Consider the following 14,338-nt stretch of genomic DNA (forward strand, 5'->3'; position numbering starts at 1 on the left):
AAACTTTAAAAAATCTTCCCCAACCACTCTGTGTTTGTAATTCTTCACTTAAAGTCAGCTACTCAGGTCCACACAGATGAAAGCATATGCTCATAAATATCTGATAAGCTAACTTTTAAAATCTCATCAGCATGCTTTTTTTTATAATTTATAACAGGAATTACAGGGCATTGCCCCCCAGTTAGCATATATAAGAGCTTGTGAAGAGGGCAGATGTAACCCAGGATCCCCCAAAGACAGGGGTGACTACAACAAACAATGGACACATAAATATTAATAAACATACATTAATCAAATAAATTAGAACAAAATAATTAAGAGTAAATAACTCTACTATTAGAAAATACATCTTACCTGTGCCACCCCAGCCTGGGCTGTTGACTGACCCATGCCCACGCTGTTCACATTCATAGCCCCACTGGATGCTGGAAACTGATTCTGGGGCAGGAATTGGTTCTGGGTAGGAGCCTGACCCATCATGTTGTTGGAATGAGCTCCCATCATGTTCTGTGGCTGAGGCATTCGGGAAGGAGACATTGCCATCTACAAATGAACACCCAAATTAAAGATATTACCATTTAGCATTACATGGGAGATCAAAGGGTGAATACCCTAAAAAGACAGGACAAAAATGTAAGTGGAAAACTCGATTTGGTAAACCAAATGGAAGTGGGCATATGAATATAACTCCAGCATTTGTTCCACAGCATTCAGGAGGAAGTTATTTTTAAACAGGTAATATTCAAAACTCTACTAAGAGTGTTAACTTGTTTTGTTCTCTGAGCTGATGGATATAATCCAGTGAAACTGAAAAGATGTTTGTTTTTCTTAAGAATAAAAACATGTTTTCATGGAGGAATAAAGAAGGTATATATACTGCAAAGACACAGTTGCTGAAAGAACTATGCTCTTCCACAGACTGTTGGAGATTATTACATCTCTGGCATCTACCCCTCTAAAGTTTTTGTTGGTTTTTTTTTTAACACAAGTAAATATGGAAAAAAAAATGCCTCAATAAAAGCCTGAGAGGCTCAGTATGTTTCCATGAAATTATCCTACAATTTACAGTACTACTCTGACACAGCCTTTTCAGAACAGCAATAACACTGCTAAATGTAATCAACCAATTTTGAGAAGAACTTGGTAAGAAGAAGTACGAACCGCAGGAACAGCGCCCATGTTGTTCATCTGTACAGGATGGTTCATTGGAGAAGCTGCACGGGGTCCCATGGGTGCTTGTGGCATCTGTACATTCCCTATGGACATGGGGTTAAACTGATTCATTCCTGCAAATGCACCCCCAAAACAACTCATTAGGAACAAGTCATCAGAATTTAGGTATGTATACTCTACTATAAATTTAACATTTATTATGACTAAAGTTTGACTGCCCTACACTTCATCATTTTCTTTTAACTTTGCTCAAATTACTTGGCTTAAGAGACAAATCAAGATGCGAGAAGTATTTAGAAGAATACCAGTTAGGGTGAAATATAACTTCTGGTGTAAAAAAAAAAAAATAATGCAAAAGATGAAGAGTGTGGATGATCTGCAAAGACAGGATGCTATTTGTAAATAATACCTTGGGATGGTTTCTTAAAATCAGGCATTTGCTTTGAAACAGCAATTCAGGCCTCACTGAAATGGTTGAAGTAAATATGATAAAAATACATATTGTATATATGAAGGCAACTCCTAGCCTCAAATCAGGACAAAAACTAGCAATATGCTTGAACAGGTGTTGTGCTATGTATACAAAACATTTAACCCCTCCAAAACCCCCACAATTTTCTAACAGGAATAAAGGTGTAAACAACTAACTATGGAGCTATACTTACTATTAACTTTTTCTCCTATTGAAATAAATTTTAAAAGGACATAACTTTTCAAGGACATTTCAACACGAGTTTCAACTTACTACAAAGAAACAAAGAAACTACAAAGAAACAAAGAAATAAAATAATAATTTGGGACACTTTTCTTGAGGAAGCTGAAGCACCTAGAAGTCCCAGGTTTTTATTTTTCAGGAAAACCCCCACATCCATTAGCCCACAGCAGCCTAAAGCAGTGATGGCAAGCCATCAGTGCTATGAACAAGCTACAAGGCTTTGTTAGATGCACTTCGCATCAAAAACCAAGAAAGGGTATAATTAGTTATACAGATTCTAGGATTAATGTGCTAGGTTTCCAGCTACAAGTGTACTTTTGGCTAATTAACAGACGAAAACATGCCAACATCCTCTTCTCCACCCCCCCACCCCCCATTAGTGCTCTTTTACAGTATTCCTGCTTGTGCTCTCCTCTTTCTGAAAGGACTGAATTACTTCCCGGTCGTTAGCAAAGTATTGGGTATATCTTGCCAGTTCTTAAGACAAGACTGCACCGAGACAGTTCCTGCCGCACAGCAACAACAAGGAATGATGCTGAAAAAGGAGAGACCCAGCAGTTCCCCCCCATCCCAACTCCAAAAGAAAAACAGGTTGGCAGCTTTCCCCCCTAAAAGTTATTTTGAACTCACAAATTACAAATAGAGAGTAAAAAATAGATACCTTGAGAAACCTGCATACGACTTATAGGCACGGTTGGCATGGACATAGGCCCATCTGCAACACAACGGAAGAATGGTCAGCAAAAAACAATTTAACACACAAACTTGAGACTAGCATGAGAGCCCAAGGACACAAACTGGGCAAAGCTGCAGCTGAACCACAGAAGTACCTCCTACAGAAGTACTTACTGGGCGGCCTCACGGGCTGTGCCTGGCCCATGGCAGCAGCCACCTGTGGGATACCAGGGGGCTGAGGTCCAGGGGTCTGTAAGGCTGGCTGATTCCCCAACATCCCTTGTTTATGTAGACGAGACCTCCGTTTCTCTTCCAGCTCCTTTTGTATCTTATAGATTTTCTCTGCTAATAAATGATAATATTCATCCTAGAAGAGAAAAAAATAGTCTCAGCATCAAGTATAAGAAAACAGCAGCACTCATATAGTCTACCAGAATACCATCACCTGGTTTGTTTGTGGTGGTGTTTGTTTTTTTTTTTTTTTTTTAATGTATACACCTGCCTATTTGAAAAAGAAGTATTCATTTACAGAATTCTGTTAAATCAAGATAGTCTCATCACTCCTTTAATGCAGAAAAGGAAAAACAAAGCTTCCAGAAGACACCTCTGAGACTTGGCTTTATGGCTAACCTCTGCATCTACTCTGAGTAGATTAGTAGACAAAGGAGAAGACTGTAGGTTTTCTGTTGCTTCAACAAAAAACAGGAAGCTGTGATTTTGTTTCTAAATGTTAATGATTTTTAAATGTTATTTTTATAATAAAGATTTCCACTAATCCACAGACACAAGAAAAAAACCCCACACATTCCCAGCAACACAGTTATGCTGAATAAACTTCAGGAGACAAATGTTAAGGACAGATCAATTTTTACGTAAAGAAAGGAACCACTCTTTTCCTAAAGAGGCTGGCTACTGATAGTCATTGCAGGGAATAAACAAAACCAGACAAAACCCCAAAAGAATAGAGGAAATCAGTGAAAAAATAGTCCACAGGCACAGACAAACACTACGTCTGTACATGATGAAAAATTTATTTTACTCAATCCACACCGACAACAGATCAAATAAAAGTCACTGTGCACAGCAAGGTAGACAATCTTGCTTGTCAGCAACTGCTGAACACATGAGATTATGCACCTGTTAAAGCCAAAAAACCCCATCAGCCCTCAAGACTACATTTCTTTTGTGGGGTCACCTATGCTCCAGTGTTCCATGAAGCAAAGGCTGAATTATGCTTGTCCCACAATCATTTTGTCTTCATCCAACCAGAATTTGTTATTAAAGTAGGATTGAATTAATTTCAGAAAACTTAATACGAGCTAGGTATTCCTCACCAGCCTCGTTAGAGTCCAGTGTTGCAATATAAAGCTTTGGTTTTAGGTCACTTCCCTCCTCCAAATGTCATAAAACCCCATCAGTGCAGACACTTTCTGCTGTCCAATTTAAAGGCACTACAGCCCCTTCCCTCCTCCTGCTCAAGACACTTCACTTATAACTTCCTACCTGTAAATTTCATATTGTGCTACTTCCACCCTGCACAGATTTCTTAAAAAGGACATGTTCACAAGCAGATACTACTAAAACAATGTCCAAACTGCTTCCAGTGATGCCTCATGTTAATCTGTTTTTCAATGTCGAAGTAGAATGGATACTACTGAGAAAAAAGGATGCAATTCCACACGGCTTCGTTAATACATTCGAAACATTGGAGCCAAACATGTTACGTGAATTCCCATAAAAGAGGCTTCTGGCAATGAGGCTCTCACAGCTGTTTTAAGGGGTGAAGAGAAGACACTTCTGGGTACTTGTGTGGCACAGAGGTCACAAGATATTTAAGTTTATAACTAGAAGTCTACTAATTCATCTTTACTGAGAAGGTATGCCTATCTATGTCTATGAAATCCTTGTTCTCTCTAAAGCTGCCAGGGTGATCCAAGTGATCACACACAAGTTTTCCTTGCTAAACCATCTCTTGGTAGCCACAAGAATACAATATTGCCACTGAGCAAATGGCCACTGCCTGTCTGCCTCTAGGAAACAAAACTGGCATTCCATCTTCAGCTCTTCTGGGAGATGGTCTGAGTGGGCAGACTAAGTGCTACTGTCTTACCGGATAATTATCACCTGAAATGCCACTAACTACACTTTTTTTTTAGTGACTCTACTTTATTTAAGACAGGACACTCAAGATTCTGATCAGGCAACATTTCACTAGCTGTTACTACTGACAATACTAACATAGTCTTGATCCGCTGAAAACTTTCAGGGAGTAGTTCTTTTAGGGCAGAATTGCCCCAGTGACATAATGAAGTAGTATCCTCAGCATGTCAATCAACAGGGGTTTGCTCCCTCTACAACAGTAGAATAACAGAGATTTGAGTTGACACCTCTTTCAGAGAAAAAAATCACGAACAAGAACAGGAATTCTGTCTTGTTCCCCACGCACAGAGACAAATGCAGGCAAACTGACTTATTATGTTGAGAGGTGGAAGAGCCATGTGTCCTAGCCAAACCACTGTCAGTTCTGCTGAGTAAGAGAAATAATTCCAACAGTGCAGGTAAAAAGTAAGCAGCATAACAGGACTGAGTCCTACAGAAAACATCCAATGGTAAAGAGTCATTAAGAAAGGTTTAAAACTACTATTTACACAGACTTCCAAAAAGGAGAAAGTCCGTAAGGGAAACATCAAGAACTGCAAGCTGTGCTCCCGTCTTCATGCATGTCAATCACACTTTCATGTAAATGGGGCTGGGATGTTGTTGTCTAGTTTTCATGGAGCTGAGGGAGGTGAATTAGCTTGGAGTAACATTAATCAGATGGCTTGGGACTATACAAACACAGCCACAGACAGAAAGTATGACTTTCCTCATCAAGAGAGCAGTGAAATCATTCTCTGTGGTTTTCATTGCACTTAGAAGATTTGTGATACTATTATTCTTTAACATATACTGAATACCTGGACTAAAACAACATACCCTGCTATTAGCAGATTCATACATATCTCCTTCCACTTTCCTGGCATAAGCCACCAAGTTCTCCATGCGGCGATCCTTCAGTGCTGCCGGATCAGGAGTGGGGAAGATGGCTTGGACACTACAAGAAAGGAGAAAGAATAAAAGAAGAATTCTTCAGAGAAAAAAAATAATCAGTAAAGTTTTACGATAATCACCTTGGACATTCCTTTATAATACATCAGATACGTAAAAGCATATTGAATTTGTATTGAAAAAAATAATATCATACTATTTCCCACAAGATTAAAGCAAATTAATGGAAAAAAATGTGAGGTTTAACAGCCTAGAGTCTAAATGCTTGTTTACTACAACAGAGGAAATTTACTAGCAATGTAAACTAATTTCATGGCCACTCCTAACTGAGCATGAAGAATGAACTGAAGAGGAGGGTTAAAGGCATCAGCTCATCCTCAGTGGCCCAGCATCAGAGAATCACAGCTGATAATCTCTACAACCTTTCAGCTTAATAACAGAATTACTGTATTGAATTCTTTAAAAACATTCAGGAAAAATAAGCAGTCTTGGTGAATACTTACAGTTTATGCACTAAATGATTGCGCAGGTCCTGAGTGACATGTTCATGCCATGCTTTCCTTACCCCGGTACTAGAAGGAGGTGCAGCCGTTGGCATTGAGCTGAGGTTTCCAACATTGCCAGAATTTGTGCCATCATTCATTAGTGGGCTAAAATAGAAACGGGACTGTTAAAGTACAAGAATGCAGAGTTTTGTTGTATGTTTGCCTGAAGTAATTTTTGAGTAATTGCTTTCATTACTTCCAGCTATTGCACCAAATATTCTCTAAGTGAAATTTTGAGATCAACAAACTGCAATGCCTAAAGCAGCAAAGCTCAGGAGTTTACAAGACACGGTACGAACAAGAAAGAATCACAACTGTTAAGGTATTTGTACACTTAAAATACAAAATAGTCTTCCTTTGGGAATTCATTTAAAGCTACTAAAATATTCTGGGGCTCTCTGGGGGGACAAACTGGTAGATACAGAATTGAAATAGGACAGAAGAGTGTAGCTATAGATATGACTGATCATTTCCATGCCAATGCAATTAGTTTTTAAAGCATGCTCTTTATTTACATTCACAAGCATGTAAATAAATGTTTAATTGAGCAAGAATGAAAATGTGTGCATTACTTATTTGTCCCAAGGGATGTTGGAAGAGCAGTTTCAGAAATTAGACTAGCTTGCTGGTCTGTTGTTATTCCTCCTGCGGGAAGGTTCATCTGGTTGGCTCCTTTGGGACAAAATTAAACATCATTGGTACCCAGTTCACAATTCTGACAATAACATGGCAAACCTACACTTTAGTGACCCAGCTAGTTCATGAAAAGAAACAGCATATCAGATAAGCACTTTTGTGTTAATGTCTGCTGTGGTGCATATACACAGCTACTTACAGAATCAAGTTACTTTCAATTTGAGCATATTTTTTTTTCCCTACAAGTCTATTAAGATTTAAAATTCATAAACTCTTAAGATTAGTTAAATAAGCTAAAAAGAAGAAAACAACTAGATTCCAGAAAGAAATTAGCATCTGAGACAGAACTGTCTGCTAGAACAGGTGAAATACTTGTTAAACCAATCCTTCAGCAATTCTGTCTAATCACTTCAGACATCAATAAGATATAGACTATATTTTCAAATAAACTAAATCTCCTGCTATTGGGCAGAAGCAATATATTCAAAGCTTTCCAATATTCAAATGTAAATGAATGGTAGTGTTTATAAATAGTATAATTTTAATTGATTAATCAACACGAACAGAAATTCATTACTCTGATCAAGTGAAATACTAGCCTATCCTAAAAATTCAAGCGTTCAGTTCATTTAAACACCTTAGTTTCTTGGTATTTTTTCCACCTACCCAATGCATTAATGGTCCTCATTTGCTGGTGAGCCTGAGGCTGTGCCGGCTGTTGGCCTTGTACCTGGGGCTGCAACTGTGTTTGAGGCTGGTTGCCATATGGCAGTCCAAGAGCAGCGTAGGCTCGTTGCATGGAGCTGGGGTCAATTGGATTAGGATTACTTAGCGATGGAGTGTTCTGCTGGCCTGTGCCAACAGAACCGATGGAATTTTGGATTCCACCAGCTGGAGACCCTAAAAGGGCTATAAAAAACAGAAAGGATAAGAGAAAACTGAAAATCAATGAAGACAAACAATAAAACAAATCATGCCAAGAATCAACAGAACATGCATATAGTTATATGGTATATATTTTTCTGCCAAAGGACAGAACAACACCAGAGATGCCAAGTGGGGAAACTCAGCCTTTGATTCTACAGGACAGAAACCACCCTAGCAATTAATACATGCAGTCTAAAGAGAAGTGCTGTAAATTTTGGCCAGATAAGCCCATAATTACTGTAATATACATAAAGTATAGGCTCGCATATAAAGCTAAATAGGATTTTCATGCTTGGGACATAGACTAAGGGGGGAAAAAATAATTAATTCCTCTACTTCCCTCTTTCCCATCAATCCCATTTTAGGTCAAAATATTTGGCTCCAGAACAGACATCCTGAGTTCAGCAGAAATACTGTGTCCTTGGACACAAAGGTAATACTGAAGATCTGTTGGCAGAAATTTTCATTCCAAGCAGTCACTAGATGAATCCTCTGAAGGCCAAATTACCCTAAAACCCAAGTTATTCAGAGATATGAAAAGCCCTGATGGGTTTCAGATAGTACTGACAAGATCTAAAGTAATTTGTAGAGTCAGAAAGGGGATGAGCCTGCCACAGGCTTCGGTAAACAACTTAGATAATTGTATTTAGGTATTCATTGACCTATATGACCACCACAACCAACCAACCTCTCTTACTGCACAGACATATGGAAGAGCCATTTCCACTGTAGACAGGAAATGGAAACAACAGGGAAAAGCACTTTTTACTAAACTCAGAAGTGAATAAAAATCTGCTTTTCGGTCCTCCTTCTGGCTGCTATTCTAAGTAATAACATGTTGCATGGTGAGTGACACTCGGAGTATATCCTTCACTAAGCAGACACTGCATTTTGATAACTGATACCCCTCAACTAATTAAATGTCTGCATTACAAATTTGTAAGCTATATATAGCAGCAATAATAACTTTTAATATAGGCAACAATAGCTAGTTTATTAAAATATTATGGCTAGAAGAAAAAAATATCATGAAAACAAGCCTTCTGAGCCATTAACAACACTACCTAGGCTTTCTTAAATCCTTACCCACTATGGAAACAGAATCACTGAAAAAGATACACATGCTTTCAGCTTCCATCCAAGAGAAAACACACACATTACAGAGTCCAGACTTTTCCTTCTCCAGATGAGAATTCAATTTGATCTCATTTGCCAAAGAACTACAAATAAATATAGTCACAGATCCCCCTCTCCAGAATAAGCAGCCCACAGAAAATATCTCCCCCCACCCCCCAAAGACAATCCGCAGTATTTTCAACACTGGGTTTACCATAGAAATCAGGCTTACATATGCTTACGCTCTGCAGACACACTCACGATAGCTTTTGAACTCACTTTAAAAACAAAGACAGAAGCTGACCGAGATGCTATCAGTTTCATTAAAGAAAAAAACCCAAAACAAAACCAAAAGAACTTATTAAAGAGCAACTGTATGAATTTACTGGACTTGCACACAGCGCGCTGGAATCACACAATCCAAGAAAAAGATGCCTTTTACACTAGCACAAGCCAAGAAATAGGAAGTCTCTAGAAAGGTTAAATAGCACAAAACTTGTGGCACCCTGGAACTCAAAAGGCTTCAGAGGCTGTTCCGACAGCAAAGGATCATTTCAGGAGCTAATAAAAATTTTAGCTTGTAGAGAAAGAAGATGATATTTCTTCAGAAAAGTTACAACAAAATGCCTTCATACACTTTCAGTGTTGGCACATCTCTGGAGACAGTAGAATGACCACAGGTGATGCTGAAGGCTGGGAAGAGGATAAAGACTTCTAGACAACCCACTGAGGGTAGCCAAGCGTTCCACCATTCCTCATACTCTTCTGGGTAAAAAAATCTGACACTGATCTGAGGATCACAAGCTTGGCTCAAAGCTCACAGCGAAGCTAAGGCAGAGCCCACAGCTCTGGACTGAGCTCTGGCAGTGGTACCATCACCATGAAGCGCAAGTTCAGCCCTTGTGTTAGAGCAGCTTTAGGAATCACAATCCAGCCAATTCTAGAGAAGGCTACCTAAGCAAGATCAGACTTCCAGTTCTCTATTTCTGCCACACACCAAAGACTAGTTATAAAAAACTCAGTTTGGGTATTTGTCAGAGCTGAGAATCTGAACATCGCTTTAAAAGTGACAACGTGGAGAATTAATCTATTCTAAACAGAAAAAAGCCTCACTGTTTCTTCATAGAAATACTAGCGTCACTGCAAGGGGACAACATATGAAGGCCACTATTTTGACTTGCAGTTTGGAAAGACTAATGATCTCCAAAAAGTCCCCACGTGTGCACATAGCTATTTAGTCAAGCAGGCAAAACTTACTAAAGCTGGTGAACAGCCAAATGTGGCTTCAACACTTCAAACTGAGGTATTATTATTAGGGGACACACTACATTCTTACAGCCAGCAGTACACACGATGTGGCAATGATGGCTCCGACTCTTTGGTCTCAGCTTTTCTATGCTTTACAACTCAATAACATACTATATTGAGTATTTTCACATCAGGAACCTGATTTTGAAGGGTTTTTTTGTGTGTCTGTTCATTGGTTTTATATGAATGAGTAACATAATCTCGATCTGTCAAACAAGATTATGAAGGAAGAGAGTATTAAATTTCCATATTGGACAGATCAAGTGCAAATGCAGTCCTTTCTGTGGAAGATACCATAGGAAATTAAGTCAATTAAAATAAATACAGCACTGAAACAGGAATTATCATATTAGGCCACTGCTACACAAAGCAATGTCTGCTGAGATTTTTTTTATTAACTGATGTTTCAGACATTGATGAGCTCCTGACAGAAGCTAAGTGTAAGGACAGCTCTGTACAGGACCATTCACATTCTAAATGTTCAGAAGACAACTGAGCTCCATACGTCCCAGTGTTAAAGTCACATGTGTTTATGTATCTTAAGAGTGAAAGTTCAAACAAGCAAAAGTTAAGCAGCCCCAGAACTTCCTGAGCAGCCCTGATTAGGCCCTCCTGGGCATATGCATTAGGATGTAATCTAAATGGTCAAACACTAAGTCATCTACTGGATTCCTGTTTCAGTGTGCAAAGCAGGTAATGTTGCCTTAGCAAAACTGCATTCATGTCTTCTAGACGGGAACCCCTCCAGCTGATTAGAATTTATTTCAAACACAGACTCCTAACGCTATTTTAAGTATGAATGCCCAGCACTCCTCTAACCTGACCACCCCAGTGAAAGCAACACGTTAATCCATTGTTGAGAAGTCCAATTTAGATTTTTCATTTTGCTTCCAAATTCTGTAATTGAGACTTGTTCAGCAGAGCTCAAACGCTCTGTCCTGCAGCTCCTTGCTCTGCTCGTTACATCCATTCTAGCTCTAAGTGGCTGGAGCAAAACTTCAGCTGGTGACCTTGACTCACCTCAGCACAAGCCTGTCCTGCACCCCAAATCAGGCAGGTACACAAAAGGTTAAGTGTATGCAACTGTTTAATTAAAGGCTGTACCATGACTCAAATCACAGGGTAAGTAAAGACTTTATTAGCAACTTAAAGGTAGGAAGTGTCAGTATTTTAAACTTCACCACCAATGCCATTTTAATTTTTAAGTTAAGCATAAAACTAAAAGCCTTCACAGTTTAGCATTGTATTAGTCAATGAATGGAACTTTTTAATCTGTGGGGTAACCATCTATCATGTGGCTCAGTGGAATAACTGATAGCTGGTAAGTCACCATTATGTGTGATTTCCAGCACTTCGAAAAAAACCCAAGAGACATTTTATTTGTAGATTTTACTGACAGTAAGCCTTGAGTAAACTGGATCAAATTTCCAGTTTTCACAAGAAACAGGCTCTAGTGAAGAAGTTGCTGCCTACTCTTTCTGAACATGTTTCCCTGCACACCAATGCATGCATTCCCTCCTTCTCCACAAAGGGTTAGTTTCCAATTGCTCTACATCCAGGTCTCCTTTGACTTTCTGCCCTAATTCAATAACCTGTTCCCTCAGCCAGCCAGTTCCTACTCCCTACTTTCATTTCCCTCATCAGATTCCCAATCCTTCATCCCCGAGTCCACATACTCTGGATTTTCTGGCCAAGTCTTCCTTAAAATCACATTTTTATATGAGGAGTAGTTGTCTCAAATTTATTCTTTGTCAATCCAACTTTTTCCTCACTGTATTTTATTTACATTTTTCCTACAAGAAAAAATTCGGGGAGACTAGCTCCATGTTCACAACCCCACCTTCCAATCTCACTCAGCTGAGCAGCAATCCCAAAGATTTTCTGGTGTCCCCTGATCCTGGAATGAAGCACATCAAGCACTGCATGAGGATGGCCCAGGTCATAATGAACGGTGAGCACAGCACACTCAGCACCGCAGGCACGGCTGCAAGGGCAAGCATACCCACTAGCCGTTTGGTTGCACAATACACACCTGCCCGTGTCAGGAACGGAAGAATTAAGAAGCTCAACCATGTGCATGGCAAGATGAATCTTCAGAAAAATAACTGTTATGATAGAGCTATAAAACTAGGAAATATATCAACAGCTGTTTGCAAGAGTTAATAACTCAAACTGCAGTGGGCTCGGCAGGCAGCAAGAAGTACTTCCGAACAAAACCAGCCCTCCAACCCCAAAACATTTCAACTGAATTTCAAGTCATTACTTCAACACACAGGAGTCACTGGCCTATTCAGAAGAAAAGCTTAATGCTTTAGCATGTGCAAAATAACATTTGTGTTGCAGTTTCCCCCTACCCGCTCCCCCGAGGTATACATGGTATACACAGTAAGAACCATGTGGAACAGGAAGACTTTCAACATATCCTATAAGTCATGTTACTATCAACAATTACAAAAAAAAGACAGTTCAAGATCGCTTAGAAAAAAAGCTATACAAAAGAAAGCTGGCACGGATGTTACTTGCAAAGAATCTAAACGCTAAAACAAGGAGTAAGATACCTGTAAAGAAACAGCTCCATGGCAATAAGCTAAAACCCACGACTTTCTGTAGCATAAAAATCCCCCAAAGAGTAGGAATAGATTGCTACAAAGAGCACATGCTTCCACCCTTCCCACGCACAGTGGTTCAAGCCACCATACTGCAACGTTTCCGAAGTGCTGAACTGCAGAACTTTCTAATAGATCAGCACACTTTAAAGGAGCCGCTTGAAAGCTCAGCACAGATGCAACAGGACTCGAAATAATAATGGTAAAACAGGCTTGAGCACAGGAAGGAAGAGTCCAGGGCTCAAAGTCTCTAATGACCACCACGTGGTCATTCATTCTGTAAGGAAGGCAGCCTGACAAAAGTAATGAGGGTTACTACCCTTTTTTTTTTTTTTTTCCCTTTCTAATGTTCTCCTCATATTCTGCCATATGCAGATCCCCTCCTCCCCCCAATTTAATAGATGCTATGATTATTTATTCCTAAGAGAGCCAACAATAATTTTTTCAAATCCTAAACTAACCTAGCTTAGGCTAGTTTTCACTTTATCAGGCACAGTGTTTTCAAATGCACACATTACTGCAGATCCTTTCAGAAACGGTTTTGAATGCCTAAACAGGGGTTTTATATATCTAAATAAGCTGTAATACATCTTAGGTTATAATATATCTAAACAAGTATTTTCAGTTAATCTTTTATCTTCAAACAAACCGCAAGTGTTACTTGCATGTTACAAGCATGATTCAGAGACATAATCCAGAACAAAGAGCCTTGCACCCCAGCACACTAAACTGCAAATTTTCATTGTAACTACCATTGGATTATTGATTAACTGAATAGAAGATTTCATATTTGTCTCCCCCACATGCAACAAGAGAGCCAAACTCTACGCTTATCCATAATAATTCTGTTGCATTCAAACAACATCCTATTTGATCCCATAACAAAATTATTTTTAAGGACTGTTTTTTTTCAAGTGCCTTCTTTTTTGATAAGACAAAAACAAATACTGCACAAACTACTTTTCCACAGCAGCTTGTATTGAAAAAAACCAATTCTGCTGTGCTAGATTTTGTTAGCACTTTGATAACAACTGTGTAATAAGGATGTTATGCACAAATGGACCATGTCACATTAAAAAGCAAAGCTTTCAACACATTTTTCAAAGGCCAAATATAACTAAACACTTGCAACAAATTATTGCTTTCAACACACAAGACCTATCTTGTTTACCAAGGAGAAGTCTGGTAAAATGAAAACAAAATCCTTACCTCCAAATAGCTTACTTTTTTCAGTTTTGGAAGTTAAAAAGCCCTTCTGAAACCACAAGAGCATGCTCAATGGATAATTTGGATGGTCCTACCAGCCACTCCTCTGCCTTAATCTCACCTAACCTAATTGTTCTCAGTCCCCCAAGGTTTCTTAGGGTTCCTCACTGCAGTCTCAGACTAAATGGAAATTACCAGAATGCTTCCAATACAATTCACATATACAAGCTTTGCAAGTCCTTCAGCTGTTTTCCACTTCTTAACCCCTATTTAAATATACCTAGCCATAACATTACTTAGACTTCTAGAACTGCTGCATCTATGCTGTAAAATGTTCTACCTTGGCATCTTTTCAAAGGGTTTGATGAGAAGCAAACTTACCA

The 14,338-nt window shown here is 39.0% G+C and overlaps 1 protein-coding gene across 5 annotated transcripts in view; it reads right to left on the reverse strand.

Moving 5' to 3' along the window:
- Positions 1-14,338, reverse strand: part of LOC121086402 (CREB binding protein) — a 96,902-nt gene that overhangs the window by 34,696 nt on the left and 47,868 nt on the right. For 4 of the 5 annotated variants that reach the window (XM_040590109.1, XM_040590111.1, XM_040590108.1 and 1 more), the window contains 8 exons: positions 7,459-7,701; positions 6,729-6,828; positions 6,115-6,261; positions 5,540-5,657; positions 2,738-2,930; positions 2,550-2,603; positions 1,162-1,286; positions 355-543 (listed from right to left, as the gene is read on the reverse strand). In XM_040590109.1, the coding sequence (XP_040446043.1) occupies positions 355-543; positions 1,162-1,286; positions 2,550-2,603; positions 2,738-2,930; positions 5,540-5,657; positions 6,115-6,261; positions 6,729-6,828; positions 7,459-7,701 (1,169 nt within the window). The remainder of the gene's footprint in view (positions 1-354; positions 544-1,161; positions 1,287-2,549; positions 2,604-2,737; positions 2,931-5,539; positions 5,658-6,114; positions 6,262-6,728; positions 6,829-7,458; positions 7,702-14,338) is intronic. The other variant, XM_040590110.1, reaches the window with a different exon arrangement.

Source organism: Falco naumanni, chromosome 4 (assembly GCF_017639655.2).
Source record: "Falco naumanni isolate bFalNau1 chromosome 4, bFalNau1.pat, whole genome shotgun sequence".
In the NCBI taxonomy this organism is placed as follows: Eukaryota; Metazoa; Chordata; class Aves; order Falconiformes; family Falconidae; genus Falco; species Falco naumanni.